This window comes from Armigeres subalbatus, chromosome 1 (genome assembly GCF_024139115.2).
Source record: "Armigeres subalbatus isolate Guangzhou_Male chromosome 1, GZ_Asu_2, whole genome shotgun sequence".
Taxonomy (NCBI): Eukaryota; Metazoa; Arthropoda; class Insecta; order Diptera; family Culicidae; genus Armigeres; species Armigeres subalbatus.
The window spans coordinates 13619372-13638227 of record NC_085139.1 but is presented as its reverse complement, the minus strand read 5'-3'; the positions used below and the strand labels follow the sequence as shown (position 1 = coordinate 13638227).

Below are 18856 nucleotides of genomic sequence, written 5' to 3'. Positions count from 1 at the left end.
AGTAAAATTTAAAAAAAAAACATAAATCGTGTTTTTCCGCCTTTTGATAAAATTTAAGCTTTTGTTCCCTAAACATTTTTTCACTGGATAAAAACATTTTCTAAATAACCTTAACATATGTCTGGAAAAACAAATAAGTAAAGATTGTGCCAAGTTACTAAAACGTTAACTTCACTACATTTTTCATAGAAAAACACACATTTTAATAAAAACTTTACACGCAGGACAAAGCTGTTCCATTTTCCATCTCACTGAACATATATTCATCTCAACGTGAAACAGAACAAATACGCCATAAATTTCGTCGCTTATTTTTGCTAACATGCGTTTTTATGGGATGAATATCGAAGCTTTGAGATGAAGTCCAGAAGCAGTAACCCTATCAGATATGCTTGACTATGTAAGTCATAGTTTGATAAGGGTGTGTGCCACCAATAATTTATTTTTAAATAATTAATACTTAAAATGTAAACCAGTTAGATTTGAAAAGTGAGAAAATTAAATTGATAAATGATGAGTGAAAAGTTATGAGTTATGGGAAGTGAGAAACAATAAGTGAGAAGTAGGAATTGAGAATTCCACTAAAAAGCACTCAGTAATTTTATAATCAATCGATAATTGTAAACTGGGATTTGGAATATGGGTGAGATGGGACAAGCGGGAAGGAAGAATGATAATTGAGAAGTGAGAAGCGATAAGCAAACCAGTAATAAGTGCGAAATGAGTTGTGATCAGTGAAAAGTTAGAAGCCAGTAGTAAAATGTTCAGGGGCAGTAGGGACTATGTCCAAGGGCTACATCTGCGAGTTGGAGGGCTTGCCTAGGATGTGGTGGGGTTTGACAGTGGGCCCTGTTGAATTCCTATAAAAAGCTGTATGTATCCGCAAATAGGACCCACCAAAGCGACCGCGTGACGCTCAAAGCGCACAAACCCAAGTCCTGGTGGTAGGTGGAACGCTAAACAGACCTGACACGGCGGCCCTCCGACGAGACAGGAGGTTTGCGCATGCCCAATAAGCCGCATTTGAAAACAACCATTACGAACGACATAGAAGATAATATGACTCGATACAATCGGCAACGGCCTAGACGACGAATAAAGGATCACGATTGGAAGCTTGGAACATGGAACTGCAAGTCGCTAGGTTTCGCAGGTTGCGACAGGATGATCTACAATGAATTACATCCCCGCAACTTCGACGTCGTGGCGCTGCAGGAGATTTGCTGGACAGGACAGAAAGTGTGGAAAAGTGGGCATCGAGCGGCTACCTTCTACCAAAGCTGTGGCACCACCAACGAGCTGGGAACCGGCTTCATAGTGCTGGGTAAGATGCGCCAACGCGTGATTGGGTGGCAGCCAATCAACGCAAGGATGTGCAAGCTGAGGATTAAAGGCCGTTTCTTCAACTATAGCATCATCAACGTGCACTGCCCACACGAAGGGAGACCCGACGACGAGAAAGAAGCGTTCTACGCACAGCTGGAGCAGACATATGATGGATGCCCACTGCGGGACGTCAAAATCGTCATCGGTGACATGAACGCACAGGTAGGAAGGGAGGAAATGTATAGACCGGTCATCGGACCGGATAGTCTGCACACCGTATCGAATGACAACGGCCAACGATGCATAAACTTCGCAGTCTCCCGCGGAATGGTAGTCCGAAGCACCTTCTTTCCCCGCAAAAATATCCACAAGGCCACATGGAGATCACCTAACCAAGAAACGGAAAACCAAATCGACCACGTTCTAATCGACGGTAAATTCTTCTCCGACATCACGAACGTCCGCACTTACCGCAGTGCGAATATTGAATCCGACCACTACCTCGTTGCAGTATGTCTGCGCTCAAAACTCTCGCACCGTCGAAGTCGGACGCTGCAGCTTAACATTGGGCGGCTACAAGACGGTAGCCTAGCCCAAGAATACGCGCAGCAGCTGGAAGTGGCACTCCCAACGGAAGAGCAGCTAGGCGCAGCGTCTCTTGAAGATGGCTGGAGAGATATTCGATCCGCCATTGGTAGCACCGCAACCGATGCACTTGCCACGGTGCCCGATATGACGGCGAATGTGAGCAGTTAGTGGAAGAGAAGAATGCAGCATGGACGAGATTGCTGCAACACTGCACGAGGGCCAACGAGGCACTATATAAACAGGCGCGGAACAGACAAAACTCGATTTTCCGGAGGAAAAAGCGCCAGCAGGAAGATCGAAACCGTAAAGAGACGGAGCAACTGTACCGCGCTAATAACACACGAAAGTTCTATGAGAAGTTAAACCGTTCACGTAAGGGCCACGTGCCACAGCCTGATATGTGTAAGGACATAAACGGGAACCTTCTTACGAACGAGGGTGAGGTGATCCAAAGGTGGCGGCAGCACTACGAAGAACACCTGAATGGCGATGTGGCAGACGAAGATGGCGGTATGGTGATGGACCTGGGAGAACACGCGCAGGACATAATTCTACCGGCACCGGATCTCCAGGAAATCCAGGAGGAGATTGGCCGGCTGAAGAACAACAAAGCCCCTGGGGATGACCAACTACCAGGAGAGCTATTTAAACACGGTGGTGAGGCACTGGCTAGAGCGCTGCACTGGGTCATTACCAAGATTTGGGAGGAGGAAGTTTTGCCGCAGGAGTGGATGGAAGGTGTCGTGTGTCCCATCTACAAAAAGGGCGATAAGCTGGATTGTAGCAACTACCGCGCAATCACATTGCTGAATGCTGCCTACAAGGAACTCTCCCAAATTTTATGCCGTCGACTAGCACCAATTGCAAGGGAGTTCGTGGGGCAGTACCAGGCGGGTTTTATGGGCGAACGCTCCACCACAGACCAGGTGTTCGCCATTCGCCAAGTACTGCAGAAATGCCGCGAATACAACGTGCCCACACATCATCTATTCATCGACTTCAAAGCCGCATATGATACAATCGATCGAGACCAGCTATGGCAGCTAATGCACGAACACGGATTTCCGGATAAACTGACACGGTTGATCAAAGCGACGATGGATCGGGTGATGTGCGTAGTTCGAGTTTCAGGGGCATTTTCGAGTCCCTTCGAAACGCGCAGAGGGTTACGGCAAGGTGATGGTCTTTCGTGTCTGCTATTCAACATCGCTTTGGAAGGGGTAATACGAAGAGCAGGGATTAACACGAGTGGTACGATTTTCAATAAGTCCGTCCAGCTATTTGGCTTCGCTGACGACATAGATATTATGGCACGTAACTTTGAGAAGATGGAGGAAGCCTACATCAGACTAAAGAGGGAAGCTAAGCGGATCGGACTAGTCATCAACACGTCGAAGACGAAGTACATGATAGGAAGAGGTTCAAGAGAAGACAATGTGAGCCACCCACCGCGAGTTTGCATCGGTGGTGACGAAATCGAGGTGGTAGAAGAATTTATGTACTTGGGCTCACTGGTGACTGCCGAAAATGACACCAGCAGAGAAATTCGGAGACGCATAGTGGCTGGAAATCGTACGTACTTTGGACTCCGAAAGACGCTCCGATCGAATAGAGTTCGCCGCCGTACCAAACTGACAATCTACAAAACGCTCATTAGACCGGTAGTCCTCTACGGACACGAGACCTGGACGATGCTCGTGGAGGAGTGGAGGATGCTTGGAGTTTTCGAAAGAAAAGTGCTGCGTACCATCTATGGTGGGGTGTAGATGGCGGACGGTACGTGGATGAAGCGAATGAACCACGAGTTGAATCAGCTGTTTGGAGAATCATCCATCGTTCACACCGCGAAAATCGGACGACTGCGGTGGGCCGGGCACGTAGCCAGAATGTCGGACAGTAACCCGGTGAAAATGGTTCTCGACAACGATCCGACGGGCACAAGAAGGCGAGGTGCGCAGCGCGCAAGGTGGATCGATCAGGTGGAAGATGACTTGCGGACCCTCCGTAGACTGCGTGGTTGGCGACGTGGACCGTGGACCGAGCCGAATAGAGAAGACTCTTATATACCGCACAGGCCACTCCGGCTTTAGTCTGATAATAAATAATAATCACTCAACACCTTTTCCATAGTTTTCAACAGAACTGATGAAAGACTAATGGGCCCGAATGATTTAGGATGCGTCTTATCTCGCTTTCCTACTTTTGGTATGAAAATAACTTTTACTTTCCTCCATGAAGATGGAATATAATTGAGTCTTAGACTTGCCTTGAAAATCTCAATTAACGGCGGAATCAGCACTGATTCTCCATTTTGAACCATTGCTGGAATTATTCCGTCTGGTCCGGCAGATTTATAAGGCTCAAAAGATCTCACTGCATTCTCTACCATGACTTTCGTAAAGATATCGTCAGCCAAGGCTTGTGCAACATTTTTCGCATCATCAGACATTTTAGTCGTTCTTGCTGAACATCTTTGACTTTCAAATGAAGCACTTGTTGTTGGGTCTACACACGTTATCGATCCAGGAAAATGGGTTTCCATAATCAACTTTAATGTTTCACCAGAAGTTTGTGTGGAAAATCCATATTTTTTTTCAGATTCCCTAGTTCATTAGTATGATCTTTTGCAAGTGCCCTCTGAAGTCTCGCGACTTCTGGAGTATTGCTAATATTTTCACACGGTTGAACCCACGATCTTCTTTTGGACTTTCTTATTTCGTTATTGTACTCAGTAAGTGCACTCCTATACTACGGAGTCCAATTCGAGGTTCTTTTTGCTTTATTAAAAAGTTTACGAGAAGTCTTCCGCATTTTCTTCAATTTTGAGTTCCACCACGGAACGTCCCTGTTAGAGGACGACTGTTTCGTAGGACAACTGTTGTAGAAAGCATTTAAAATCTTATCACACCGAGTCCACACCGACATGTGTGAAGGGGCGCGAGAAAGCTGCCAATCTTTCTGGTGGGAGATCCGCCATCATTGGTGGTTGCGGAATTGATTGATCATTCATACATTGCTGGCAAGTTCTTCGTACAGTTCTGTAGCAATTACGAAGGCGAGAAATTACGAATTTCTGTCGGATTTCGTTCATGTTTCATTGCAATTTGCCCTGCTGAAAGAGCGGTGCCCTTGTCCTGTTTTCAACATCAGAATTAAGGTCACTCCTGACAGAATCCAAGTTTCAAAGTGCTCGCGTTTTCGGGGGCACACCACTCGATACGGAGGCGGCGGACAACAGTCATTTTTGTTGATTCAGCTTTGCTGCGTCTCAGCATGCGTGAAAAAATAAAAATGACAGTTGTGCGTTGCTTCCGTATAGAGTGGTGTGCCCCCGAAAACGCGAGCACTTTGAAACTTGGATTCTGTCAGGAGTGACCTTAAATCTAACGCACACGTTCTGTCTCATGTTTTCACTTACTCTGTTATGTGAGATAAAGGACAAAACGAAACTTATGAAAACCCGAAGTCTGCAGCACAGATACAAAACAGGGGTTCTGCATTCTGAATTCTCACGTAACAACGTATCTGCAAAGATATCGAAAATAATTGGTGGAATTAAATGGAGAGTACTTAATTCGTCTTAGACGGTTGTTATTGTTGGTATATTGCCTTGGAAAATTTTCTTTCTTTTCGAGAGTTTTGTTTTCGGCTCGCACTGACAGCTATATTTCGGCTGGGCTTAACATACACGTTTTTTTAATCTGTTTCTCCCTCCCAGATCGCAACTACAGGAACATCCACGACTATTGCCCTAAGGATTTTTGGAAATTTGTTATGAATACTTAGATTCTTAGGATTGCTGGAAAGCCATGATTACTCCACAAAGTTTAGAAGCACTCCAATAGAAACTAATTCAAGTCCGTAAAGAGGATTGAAAAGCAAACGTTTAAATTTTTAACTCTACACACTCAAAACATTCCGTGTAAATTTGTGGCATATAACATGCACATAATTGGAGCGGCTCATATGTCGCCAAATTACGTTTGCTTTTAAATTTACATGATAATACAATCCCAAAAAAATACACGTCATGACGTAAAAGCAAGCTTAGCTCACTTTCACTTCATGACGTGTAATTATGCATTTTTTTAATATCAGTATCACTATGTATTTGATTGTACATACCTGCTGACGATGAACAGTTACTTGCATGATTCCACAACACGCAAAATATTTCACCCCAAATAAACATTCCTTATTCCAAGAAATGATTTACAACTCCTTCCGAGAAAATACTGAAAATTGCACTCTTCAACTTAAAGCTAATAATATCCAAATTTTTTCATAGTACTGACAATTTAAATGATTCGTTTATCCATGAGTAGACAGAAATAACCACTTACATAATTTGCACACCGTGAAGTGTTCACTTTATAGTATTCAATAATAAAACACCATCACGACGGAAATCACAAAACATTGTTTAATTTTCAAATAGTCTTTTTCAAGCTATTGAGCGAAAACAATTTTGAATTGACCAAACACTTGCTTCCCAATTTTGCTTTACATTTAACTTGAGGCACTAACACCCAAAAAGTTCTAACCCTTCGAAAGCGTTTTCTTCAGCAACTTTGCGAATTAGCCGAATAAAACTTTTTTTTTACGAAATGGACACCAAGATCGGTAAACAGAATTAGATATTGTATAACTTTTCTCATAAATGTCGGAACCAGTTGTTTTCTTCGCTAAACTATAGGACAGTGAATCTTTCTAATAAACGATATAAATGCAACCGCGCCACACTGCACTGCTTGGAAATGTAATCATTAGAAATCATGTAAATTTACGTCCTCTGGGATATGAAATTAAGTTTAACGCAGATCAATATGAATTGAAAATTGGATTCGAAATATACATTAGAATGAACACAAAATTACTGCATTTTCTTGATTATGTCACAGAAAATTTATGTCAAATCATGATTAGATGACTTGTGAAGTTAATATTTTTTTAGTGTGTACACTTCGTAAGTCTGCAAACCCGTAGGTATATAATAAATTCAGATACCTATTTGTACATTTTTGAATTCGCACTATAGAAACTCGCGAATTGGCACATTCATAAATCCACAAAACTAATAGAAGAAATGAAATTGGCATAAAACGCAAGATGTAAAGTTAATATAGAATTTGTGTGTCAGTAATGAAAACTTTATGAGCCATGCGTCTCCATCTGTTCGTATGGCTGATCGTTTATATGATGATGAACATTGAACATTTTCCAGAACACTGTCTTTTCTGACATGGGAAGGCCATTCAACAGCAAAATGTTGCCGAAGGTTGAACACCATAGCTTGTACTGCGTATGGTTTTATAAACATTTTATTCGCTGTTTCCTAACACCTATAGTGGTCCAGGCCAGTGATGGGAAATGTCAAAAAATGTCATGGCATTGCTATTTCTGATTTCTTAATAACTTTTTCCAAAAGTCATTTACAGTTAAGATTTTTTGATAAACATGTAGTACTTAAAAAGTCCTAGAACTTTGTCGAACAGATCATTGTTCTAAATACAAAGCGTGAGCCATGAGAGCGAGATTTAAAAAATGTCACGGAATGTCATGACATTAATGTCATTTGATACTAATTCTGCTCTCACGCCGCCAATATCATATTTAGAGAAATAACCTGTTAGAAAAAGTTGTCGGATCCCTTAAAGGCTACATGTTTATAAGGGAAACTTTATTGTAAATGACTTGTGAGAAAAGTTATTAGCAAGTTAGTCCCATGACATCGATATGACATTTCCCGTCACTGGTCCAGGCCTAGTGGTGCTGATGCTTTAAATAAGCTATCCTACTGGTGTTCAGGTGATAATCCCAAGGGACATAAAACACGGATTGAATTTGATTTGCTTTTTAATTATTTATACTTTAAATCGTATAGATGAAGCATCTAAATTAAAATATTCACTGAAATTTTTAACATACAATAAACTGTTTTATTTCATAGCATAACCTTGCGATATCTTCGACAAACCAACGATTTAAATTCTCCCACGTAAGTGTTTCAACTGTAGACTAAATTGCGCAATGTCTTTAGTGCACTGAGTTTCTCAATAGCATCCGCCTTGTCCATTGTTATACCAATGCAGTAGGAAAATGTTAACTCCTGAAATGAATTGCGTGAAAGCTTTGAGAAGTACACTTAAAAAAATTCTCGAAGTCGTTACCCTCAATCGTTTGCAATTGGTCAAAATAATCTCCACGCTCGCATTGGTCAATCCTTTCAAATTAACCAAATGCAACCGCCGAAGGCGCGTCAATTTCCTCGTTATAATATCCATACAATCGTCGTTGAATCCCGCTTTGTTGTATTCGATGTGCAGCGTTTCGATCAGCGGACAGTTGCGTACCAAAAAAGAAACTCCCTTGAAAGTCACCCGAGGACAGTGCGTCAGGTGGAGTTCCCGCAGCTCCGGCAGTGCCATCGTCAGCAACGACGCATCCGACATATCCCGGCAGCTGTACTTGAGCGTTTTCAAACCTTCGATCGTGTCGAATCGTTGGACGCTTTCGTTCAGAATTTCACGTTCTTTGAGCTACGGGGCAATCAGTAAATGACGTAGTTAAAAATCATGATCGGACATTGTAGTTTACTCACCACATAGTTCTCCAAATCCAAGTGCTCTACCCGTTGAACCTTGTCCATCAAGGTCTGAACCACGATGATATCTCGCATGAGTGAATCGTCGTCAACGTCTTCCAAATAGAGACGCCGGGCGTTTGGGAATGAGCAGAACACGGCCGGCGAAACCAGCGGAAACGTCACGGAAAGCGAAAAGTCCACTACGCTCTCAATGGAAGCCGTTTCGTCCCAAGCGCGGACGTCGTACAGCGACATGGTTAACTTGCGAAGCTGCTTCAACTCGGCGAATGCCTTGCAGTCGTGGATGCTCTCGGCGATCAGCTCCAGTTCCTCCAATTCGAGCAACATCTTCGGAATTTGCGAAACAGCTCGTAGGGACAACTCGGACCCGATTCGGAGGACCCGCAGCTGGGGTTGTAGGTCGAACAGCTGGACGAGCGCATCGGTGAAATCGTCCTCGTTGCCACCGCTCTTGATGTTGAGTTTGCGCAGTTTGAGATCCGAGAGGGAGTTAAGGAATTGTAGGAAGGGTTTCATTTCTTCCACCTTGACCGTGACTTCGCGTAGGGTGGGGGAGTGCTGCTGCAGAAGAGGCTTCAGGTGGCGCAGATCTACTTCGAAGCGTTCGAAGCATATGCGGGCGAGGGGACAAGAAGATAGGAGAGGAGCGTTGAGAAGGATGAAATAGTTGGGGAGGAAAAGGTTAAGAGATTTGAGGTTTTTGAAGACGGATAGGTAATCTTCAGGATGCTTCGGTTTCGGGGCGTAAAGTTCATCGGATTCGGTTGTTAAACACAGTTCTTCCAAGTTTTCTAAATAGGGAAATGCTTTGAGAATTTCTTCCGACAGTTGAATGACTTGCAGGTGGAGGTATTTTATGTTGGAACCGCACTGCTTGAAGAAATCGATAAACTCTGGCGAATGCACTAATTCTTCATTGGAAATTGTGATTTTGTAATGTGATTTCACGAAGGGATTCTTTGAGTGCATGGACAGTAATGACGGCATCGTGATCAGTTGATGTGTAACTGGATGGACCGGTTTTAGGTGAATGGTCACATACTTCGGAATTATGGTCGTGAGAATAATATCTTTCCACGCAAGGCAAACTAAAGCAACACTCTCCAGGTCTTCCGTAGGTAGGAGCTGGAAGATTTTTTCCAGCAACTGGAATAGATAAAGTAGGCTACATCGATAAGAATACAAATTCAAAGTCTACTACGATTACTTACTTCAATGGGAAGATTTTCAATTTCCATGCTTGCTTGGGTCGGGTGAACAAATTTTCACAAATATTTGATCAATAATCCATGTGGAAGGGTTATTAATAGCTAACATGTGTAATAATGCATTTTCAAGGCGGTTGTAGATTTGGCATTGTAAGTTAGCATTCTCAAAAACAAATCCAACAGGTGTTTGTCAACGTAAACATATAGAAACGGTTCGATCTCATCAATTGTCGATTGTCATCAAAAATATTTAACAGGAAGCTGTTTTTTCACAATTGATTTCCTGTCATGTGAATGTATCGAAGCGCTCTTGTACCGAAGTAAGTATGTTGACGTTTCAAGATTAATAAGTTAGATTGTGAAGGTGCTTTGAAACTTAGAATTCATTAACCTTTTGAAAGTCAATAGTGTTTCCGAGTCTCACAGTACCGATTTCAAGAATTTGCTTTTCTTTTTGATGAATTATTCTATCGGCTCAATTGCTATCAAACATTACGGAACCAGGTTTCCTAATTATATTTCCAATGATCTCGTTATAAAATCGAATCATTACTGTTCAGCGCATGCGCAGTGAATGACGTCGAATAAAACACAAATTTTATCCCAAAAGGAGTAATGTTTTCTCTATTTTACCATGCTAATAGAACACTAGATAAAATGAATATCAGGAACTAGATCCGGGGGAATATCGTCAAAGTCTAATATTACTGAGTCTTCGGCTTCCCCATTTAAATGACTTGCATCCGGAAATCCCGCTTCTTCCTTCTTTGGCATTACGTCGACTTCCTTCTGATGAACCGTACGCATGTGGGTAACATAACGGGCCCTGAATTTGAACACCCGATCGCATTCACTGCAGTCGAACACACGCTGTGGCACTGCGGATTTCATATTGTGGGCCTGCTTACAGTGCGTGTTCAAGTGGCCTTGCGTAGGGAAGCATTTTTCACATTCGGCACATTTAAAGTCTTTCTCTTTGCGATGGGATAGCAAATGGGTCTTCAATGTACTTTTTTGAGTGAACCGACGATCGCATTCATTGCAGATAAATGGCTTCTCCTTCAGATGACTGTTTTGATGGTTGCGAAGGTTGGACTGAGTGGCATAGGTTCTAGGACAAAGATCACATTTGAACGGCCGATCCGCGGTGTGTGTTGATAGAATATGCGTTTTCAGAGTTTGCGATTGGGCAAATCGTTTTCCGCACTGATTGCACGAATATGGCCGCTGGTTATTGTGCGTTCGGGAATGTACATGCAAATTGCTTATGTTGGTAAAGGCCTTCATGCAAACCTGGGGATCAAGAAGCGTTAGCTTTTGCAGAACAAATCAACGTTACGGCGACTCACCTGACAAACATAAGGTTTTTCATTATTGTGAACTCTCTCGTGAAGCTTCTTAGATGTCAGTTGGTTGAACGTCTTTTCACAGTAACTACATTTATAAGGTTTTTCTAATGTGTGCGTCCTCAGATGAACTCTGTAGTTGCCAGAACTAGTGTACTCCGCTCCACAAACCTAAAATATAAAACGATTTTGATATTTTATCCTTTCAATCATCCGGCAGTCACTCACCTGGCAAACAAAAGGTTTTATGTTCGAATGCAGCCGCTTGTGCGTATTCAAGCTGGACGCTTGAGTAAAACTTTTAAAACATATATCACATGCAAAAGGTTTTTCTCCAGTGTGAGTTCGCATATGAACCTTCAAGTAGACTGCTTTTGAGAACGTCTTCTCACAAACCTCGCAAACATGCTGCGTAGAACCTGCCTGCTTACTTCGCTTTTTCTTTGATTTTTTCTCCTGTTGGACAGTTTCCTTAGCCTGTTCCATCAGTACAGAATCCTTTAGCTCCACAATGGACACCAACTCGTCATTGCCCTCAAGCTCATCGCGCTCCACGAAGGAGCTTAACGATTCAGTCTCGGCGACATTCTCCAACTCTCGATCATCTGCTGCCAAGCTGGCTTGCGTGAGCGATGAACTCCCACTGCTACTACTCGAACTATAACTGTAGCTACTCTCATCGGAATCCTCACTGCAACAATCGCTACTATCACTACTATCCCCTTCTCCATCATCACCATCGTCATCCTCGTCGTCTTCAACATCGCTGATAATAGCAACGGAGCTCTCATCTTCCGAACTACTCCTACCATCCTTGCCTGCTGTCCTGTACACAGCCGCAGCGCCAGTTATATTCAACTGAAAGCTATTCGAAGTCATGATCGACGTCTCTGTCGACGAGTCCTCCTCCCGAAGCTGTGCCGCCGTCGCCAGCGACATTTGCGGCTGCTCCTGCAGTTGTCTCTGCACGACCTCGTTCATCATTGGACCGGATATGACCAGCTGCGTAGACGAAGTCACCGTCGTCGTTGTGATGGGGAATATCTGATTCTGCGAAATCGGAAATCCACCGTTCTCCTTCCGCTTGCGCCTCATCACCTTGTTGTACTTGGTGATGCATTTCTGGCAGACCGGCTCCACTCGTCCGTTTATCGGAACAATTTTCAGCCTGAACACGGCCTCCAAGAGCCAGACGTTCGTTTCATCGCACTCGATGAAGTCCATGCCCTTGTGGAGCAGTTGGCAAAGCTTGCAGAAGTGTACCATTGTGCTCTTCTATCAGTCTCGGGCTGTAGTTGATAATAGATTCCATTCACTTACAAACCTATTCGAGAAATTCTTTCACGGACGGCCATTGAATAGATTGTTTCAGTCACGACTGCTCTTAGAATAAACACATAAATTTATGTTGGGTGGATGCGGCGAAAACATCCTACTACAAACTAATAATACATTGTTGGACTAGTAGTTTACTTTTTGCTTCAAAATTTTGATAAATTTACTTAATTCAACTTTTAATTAATGATTTTACATTTGTCGACCGAAAGCAGACGAAATCTATGCCGAAAACAAATGGTAAACAAGACGCTTATGAATATCATGTTTTATATTATGTTTTGTATTTGTGGGTGTGAAAACGGGTAGCTCAAAGGCGCATGTGAGCTTCCCAATAAGAATTGCCGTTCCAGCCCCTCGACTGTCATATTCGAATCAGATATTATACAAAGAAGCATAGCATATTGTATCTGCTTTGACTATGTTATGCTTATGAGAATATGTTTTCCAAATCCAATTGGAAACCTTTTACAGTCAAGCCTCTATGAGATGATACACCGATGCATCACCAGAACGCATGACTTTTCTTGGCTTTTTTGAATTACACAAAATTTATTCTCAACTGAACAAAAAAATGTTTAGTTGAACTTACTCTAAATGTAACTAATGTGAAGTACTCCAATTTTAACATTGATTTATTTAATTACCTATATTCCGGGTATTGAGCCTCCCGGAGTGGTTATTAATTAATATGTCTGAAACTCGATGTGATAGATTTAGTTCGAAAAATGTATTGAAGGTGGTTCCCACGACATCAGTACGCTTCATGAAAGGTTCCGCCGCGTTTTCTGCACCCCGTTTACTTGATTATTATGGGTGAATAGCATTGCGGTGTATCGTTTGGCGCGGCCATACCTTTCGACAGTCATTCGCCGCGTGAAGTTTTGTGCAAGTACCCATTTGGGAACACTACAAACGCCGCGCAGTGTATCATATCCAGAAAATCTGACAATATGTAGCTATGCTGTTTTCCATGAAACTGAAAGACCTAGGGTAAAATACCCAATAGTGGACCCCCTAGTAGCAAAATTTTGCTCTTCCTGGCATAACGAGTGGAAATTTTCAAAATATTAATTTTGCGTGATATCTAATATCAAGCTCTGCATCTCCTCTTTACGATACATACATAAAACGCTCAAATACTCGACGTTATTCTTTAAAATTAACATTGTAAAGTCGGACTAAATTTACCCTATAGTAGACCCCCTGGGGGTCCATAATAGGAAATTGGTTCTCTATAGTCGACACTTCATTTGATTTTCATGTTTCGTTTCGGGACGTTCTTCTTCCCTATTATGGACCCCCCAAAATATTCCTATAATGGACACTCTCGTGTTTATTTTTTATAGAATTGTAAAAAATCAACTAATTATACTTTCCATAGCATTTTCAATGCATGTAATCAAATCATAGGACTGTAAGGTAGGTTCTCCCGATGGAATTTCATAGCAAAATGTTTCCATTGTGCTGTAATAATGAAAAAATGTCTGGAGGGTCCACTATTGGGCACTTTACCCTAGTATAGTATCGTCTAATGTGCAAAAATAGGTAAATCCATTCAGAAAAATATTTTATTGCTCAAAAGAAAAAAACTCTTCCATAACCTGGCTGCTGGGGCTGCTAAATCTGTGTAAATAAAATATGCATGGTAAACTTTTTCAAAGAAGCAGTAAAAATCTCTTCGCAAAACGATGTATATTATCGCTGTATTATTGATTATTCTCAATCCAGTTGAAACCCGGAATTGGGGGACAGCGAAGTTGGATTTTTCTCACAATCCGTACGTTAAAACTAACTTCGGAAGTGGTGCGCTGTTTTCATATCGCGAAGCGCTATTCAGCGCACCACTTCCGAAGTTAGGTTTAACGTACGGATTGTGAGAAAAATCCAACTTCGCTAGCACCCAATTTTGGGTTTCAACTGGATTGAGTATAATTTGCGTGATAAGCCAACGCTACATCCAGGGCTAACACTACCGCTCGTTAGGGGTCGTACACTTCAGCACTTATGGGAGGAGGGGGAGTCTACCATTTTCTTATGCTCCATATAAATAAAAAATGATTCATATGGGAAGAATCTTACATGGGGGGAGGGGGTTGAAAACCCCAATAAAATTGCTTACGTAATTAGTAAAGGGCCCCTTACCCCATTAATATATTTTAATTCATATTCCATAAAGACTTCCGACATGTCATACAGTGTTCCTTATATGAGCCAAAACGGTACTATTTTCATTTATCAAACTTATACCCAACGCTATTAACGGAATAACAGTAGGTAGTGTAGTGCTTTTGATTACTTATGGACTTCTTCGAGACTGACTTTTTAGAGAACAAAATAGCATTTATTTCTACTTATCGATGCAGTTCAATGGAAACGCATGGTCAATAAATCAGGTTAAACATTTAAGCCGATACAAAAAAAATGCTCCCCCCGTGGGGTTTGGCTAAGTTGCCATCAGCGTGTTATTTATTAACACCTCCGCGTGTCAATCAGTGAGCAGCAAGCCATGACTCGGCCTCTTCTTGTCAAATTTCCGTGGCTTGCACTCGCACACTGCTGTCATCGGATTTCGCTCCGGCCATGTGGGGTCACATATTTTGGCGTTTGTGCCAGGTTATCTTTTGGATCCTGATGCTGATTTCAAATGGTGAGTTGAATTAAAGTGGTCAATGTGAAAAGATATTTTAGTTACAAGATAAAGATTGTCACTTCGGTTCCCTTTGTTCTGCTGTCCGAAACATGTTTGGTAGCGAACTATCAAACCGTATGTATTTTTGCTTCATTGACAATTAGCACCATATCCTCGCCATCAGCAAAAGATGTTCCAGACAACGACGACAGCGACAATCTTTATCTTGTAACTAAAACATCTTTTTTAATGTGCGAAGAATAATATCTCAGAGAAACAGGCGTCTCATTTAGAACAAATCGCAATCAAAATCATCGCCACGAAAACATTGTCGCCCAATGCTAAAATCCCGGTGAGTGGCCAAGCGGCAACCAGATGGCGGTAGTGTTCAAACGTCAAACACAAGCAAAATCGATGAAAGCGCCATCGGTGGCCGATTGACCACCTACAAAAAGTTAAATAAACCGTTAAAAAGGTGTACGATGGAACATATGTTGAATGAGACGTCTGTTTCTCTGTGATAATATATTTGATGTAATATATAATCCAGCTTTTTACGCTAGCCATAAATTTGGTAAGGGGTAATTCAACTATGACAGATGATGTGTACATTTTTATAGATTCATCCTAGTACCCATGAATTTAATGTTTGTTTTTCGTTCTGTCTAACTTTAATTCATGATATTATGTTTTGTTCCTTCACTTCACGGTAAATGGCTCAAATTATATTTAATTAAAAAATCTGCATTTTAGATCCAAAAACCAGTAAACCAAGCGAATCAAGAAAAAATGCCAATGCACTATTGAGACTGGCAATCCCGGAAGGAGTCGCCTCTAAGCCATAAGAGGCCAACAGATACGCTTTTCATCTCCTGGGTTTCAAACAACTGTAACGACGATGCGGGAGAATTTGAATCTGGGAAACAAAAGCTTGTCACAAAAACTATCCTCCGAGTCCGATTAAATACTCTCTCTCTTGACTGTACAAACCCGTTTGTAAACGGGATCAGGATCGACAGTCTGACATTAGTAAGGCGAGAGTATTTTGGAAATGTTTTACAGTCCTTTTAGTGCATTGGCGAATGAGGAGTCGATGTTGGTGGCCACCCGCAACGGTGGCAAATATACACTAAACTTTCCATCGGATTGTTCAACTTGGCACTGATAGTTTAAAAATATGTTTCATATGATGCCAAAAAGAAGGATCAATCTGGGATTATTTTTGACATTGTGGATGATATTTTGCCAGAAGAAAACTTGCGGAAATATATTACCCCTCTACTTCTCCTCATTAACTTTTATTTTCCCCTTAATTTATTGCTGAGCGTCTGTGAACGGCAATTGCAGTCTATACATTTAATAAACTTGGAAACTTAAAATTGATGAAGACACAGTAAAACAGTATAGGGAAAGTGACCCTATGACATGAACGTAAACAGCATTCAACAGAGAGCGACCATGTCATCGTTAATGGATTTCATTCGGAGGGAGCGCCTGTACTTGTGAGCCGGCTCCACATCCCTGTACTCTTCATTCTAAATCGCTGTAAAGTCTAGCATAACGCGTGCGTGGTCCATAACTCCTAGGGATTTCTTGATAAAAAAAACCCAATGTTGGTTCCACCAAGACCCTTCGGTTGCCTACTCGTGTATACTGCCGCGATTCGCATAAGAGTCCCATGTCGATTTTCGAAGATTTTGATTTCATTTCAGAAATAAGCTTAAAATGAACTTATCTTTTAGAAAAACTTATGAAATAATAGGCTTTGTTCTATAAATTTGAAAAACAAAACCCATTTGTGTTGTCCCATCTTGCTATTTATTTGCATAATAGTCACATTCCAGATTTTGATACACTTTTACAGAAAAAATAAATATAATTATGGTCCATTTAATAGTTCCATAGCAATGCATACAGATAAAGAATATTATGCCAAATTTTCAGATAGATTGCTGGTTTTATCAATTTATTAGATTTTTTTGAATTTCTTCATGTTAAACAAGTTTGAAAAATTCAACGGCATATTTCTCAAGTTGATGAAAACTGCCATGGGACGCTTATGCGAATAGGGGCAGTATAGCAAACAATAATAATGGTCGTTAACAATGTACAATCAGCAGCTCTTGCGTCATCTGAAAAAACATAGACTATTTAAAACAACAATTGAGAATCACTTTATGAAAACATTCGCTTATCTGCCGTTTCCATGTGACTGTTGATTACTGTAACAGAGCATACTATGATGGAATTACGAAATTTATAGTGGACACGCCTAACGTCAAAAGGGGTGATTCAAAGTTTATAGCATGGCCTGCGTAAAAAGCTGGATATATTTGGTTTTACAAAAATCTCAATGCAAGGTGGTTTGCATTTTTGTGTCGCGCGTCTGAAAGACCGCTGGAAAATGGTTTGTGGTGTGGAAAATCACAAACCGCGTCCGGAAGACCACGACGATCTAGAAAATCCCAAGGTGAGTCCTGAAAGCATTGATTTTAGTTAAAATAAATTTAGTTTGAAATATATAAGGTATACTGGGGGAAGAGGAAAAGGAAAAATCGATAGTGCATGTTTGAATTAGTGTAAAACCAGTTTAAATTATTTAAATGCTTTCAATCAAAATGGGCTATCAAAAACAGTTAATTTTGCACCAAATGTGCGGTAATTCATAGCATTTTGGTCGCTTTAAATGAATGGAAATAGATTTTGAAATTAGGAGTCGTTTTTCCACTTACCCTGGTGGGATGGGGTAAGTGGAAAGCCCATGTTACCTTGACCTTCAATAGTGATGAATAATTACATATAACTAAAATCAAAACGGTAATTGCTCTGAGCATCTTTTGTTGAATAATTTCATTGGCTTAACGGAATAGGTCCCCAAGGAATTCTCGTAATAGCTAGTGGAGGGCTGGTTTTGCCTTCTCGAGCATTAAGAGTACGTAAAATCTATAGGATCGCCCCAAAGATAAACTTTTTATAGGAAAAAATGGGGCTTACAGGGTTATAAACTAATCAACTTGATTTAAGGTGGTTATACAACAAAGCCAGAAATCGGCCATCTTGGAAACCACGTGATGTTTATAGTGATTTTTCAAGAGCACGAATTGAAAGAACCACATTGCCCACGGGGATGAAACATCCGTAGATCGTTTGCTTACTTATGCTAAACAATCGACTTTAATTTCAGCATTGTGCGAAAATTATTACGCTAGATTTGAACTTTTGATAATAGGAATAGAAAACCGTGTGGTGAATTCAAAATTCACCACATGGCTTGATTGTATAATCACCTTAACGAATTGAGGTGATGTCTGTGTGTGCGTTTTTGTATGTATGTGTGAGCGCATCGGAGCTGAGCTCATCAAGATGGGCCCGGAAAAGCTAGCCACTTGCCTGCACAAACTGATAGTCAGAATCTGGGAAACCGAACAGCTACCGGAGGAGTGGAAGGAAGGGGTTATATGCCCCATCTACAAGAAAGGCGACAAACTGGAGTGTGAGAACTTTCGAGCGATCACCATCCTTAATGCCGCCTACAAAGTGATATCCCAGATCATCTTCCGTCGTCTGTCACCATTAGTGAACGAGTTTGTGGGAAGTTATCAAGCCGGCTTCGTTGACGGCCGCTCGACAACGGACCAGATCTTTACTGTACGGCAAATCCTTCAAAAATGCCGTGAATGCCAGGTCCCAACGCACCATCTGTTCGTTGATTTCAAGGCGGCATACGACAGTATAGACCGCGTAGAGCTATGGAAAATTATGGACGAGAACAGCTTCCCTGGGAAGCTTACCAGACTGATCAAAGCAACGGTGG

General features: G+C 41.6%; 2 protein-coding genes across 2 annotated transcripts; both read right to left on the bottom strand.

The window, feature by feature from the left end:
- Positions 1-7752: 7752 nt before the first annotated feature.
- LOC134208125 (uncharacterized) lies at positions 7753-10058 on the bottom strand. Its single transcript, XM_062684199.1, has 4 exons — positions 9733-10058; positions 8516-9667; positions 8085-8453; positions 7753-8023 (listed from the first exon to the last, which is right to left on the bottom strand). The coding sequence occupies exons 1-4, from the start codon at positions 9757-9759 to the stop codon at positions 7922-7924; spliced, it is 1650 nt and encodes a 549-aa protein (XP_062540183.1). The 5' UTR covers positions 9760-10058; the 3' UTR covers positions 7753-7921.
- Positions 10059-10235: 177 nt separating this feature from the next.
- LOC134208124 (zinc finger protein ZFP2-like) lies at positions 10236-12650 on the bottom strand. Its single transcript, XM_062684198.1, has 3 exons — positions 11304-12650; positions 11079-11246; positions 10236-11022 (listed from the first exon to the last, which is right to left on the bottom strand). Exons 1-3 carry the CDS (start codon positions 12339-12341, stop codon positions 10378-10380), a joined length of 1851 nt encoding a protein of 616 aa, XP_062540182.1. The 5' UTR covers positions 12342-12650; the 3' UTR covers positions 10236-10377.
- Between the last annotated feature and the right edge of the window lie 6206 nt (positions 12651-18856).

Coding starts and splice junctions, on each gene's coding strand:
- LOC134208125 (XM_062684199.1), bottom strand. CDS start 9,759: ATGGAAATTGAAAATCTTCCCATTGAA. Junction 9,668..9,732: donor TTGAAAATCTTCCCATTGAA/GTAAGTAATCGT, acceptor TATCTATTCCAG/TTGCTGGAAAAAATCTTCCA. Junction 8,024..8,084: donor CCAATTGCAAACGATTGAGG/GTAACGACTTCG, acceptor AATTCATTTCAG/GAGTTAACATTTTCCTACTG.
- LOC134208124 (XM_062684198.1), bottom strand. CDS start 12,341: ATGGTACACTTCTGCAAGCTTTGCCAACTGCTCCACAAGGGCATGGAC. Junction 11,247..11,303: donor TAAAACCTTTTGTTTGCCAG/GTGAGTGACTGC, acceptor TTTATATTTTAG/GTTTGTGGAGCGGAGTACAC. Junction 11,023..11,078: donor AAAAACCTTATGTTTGTCAG/GTGAGTCGCCGT, acceptor CTTGATCCCCAG/GTTTGCATGAAGGCCTTTAC.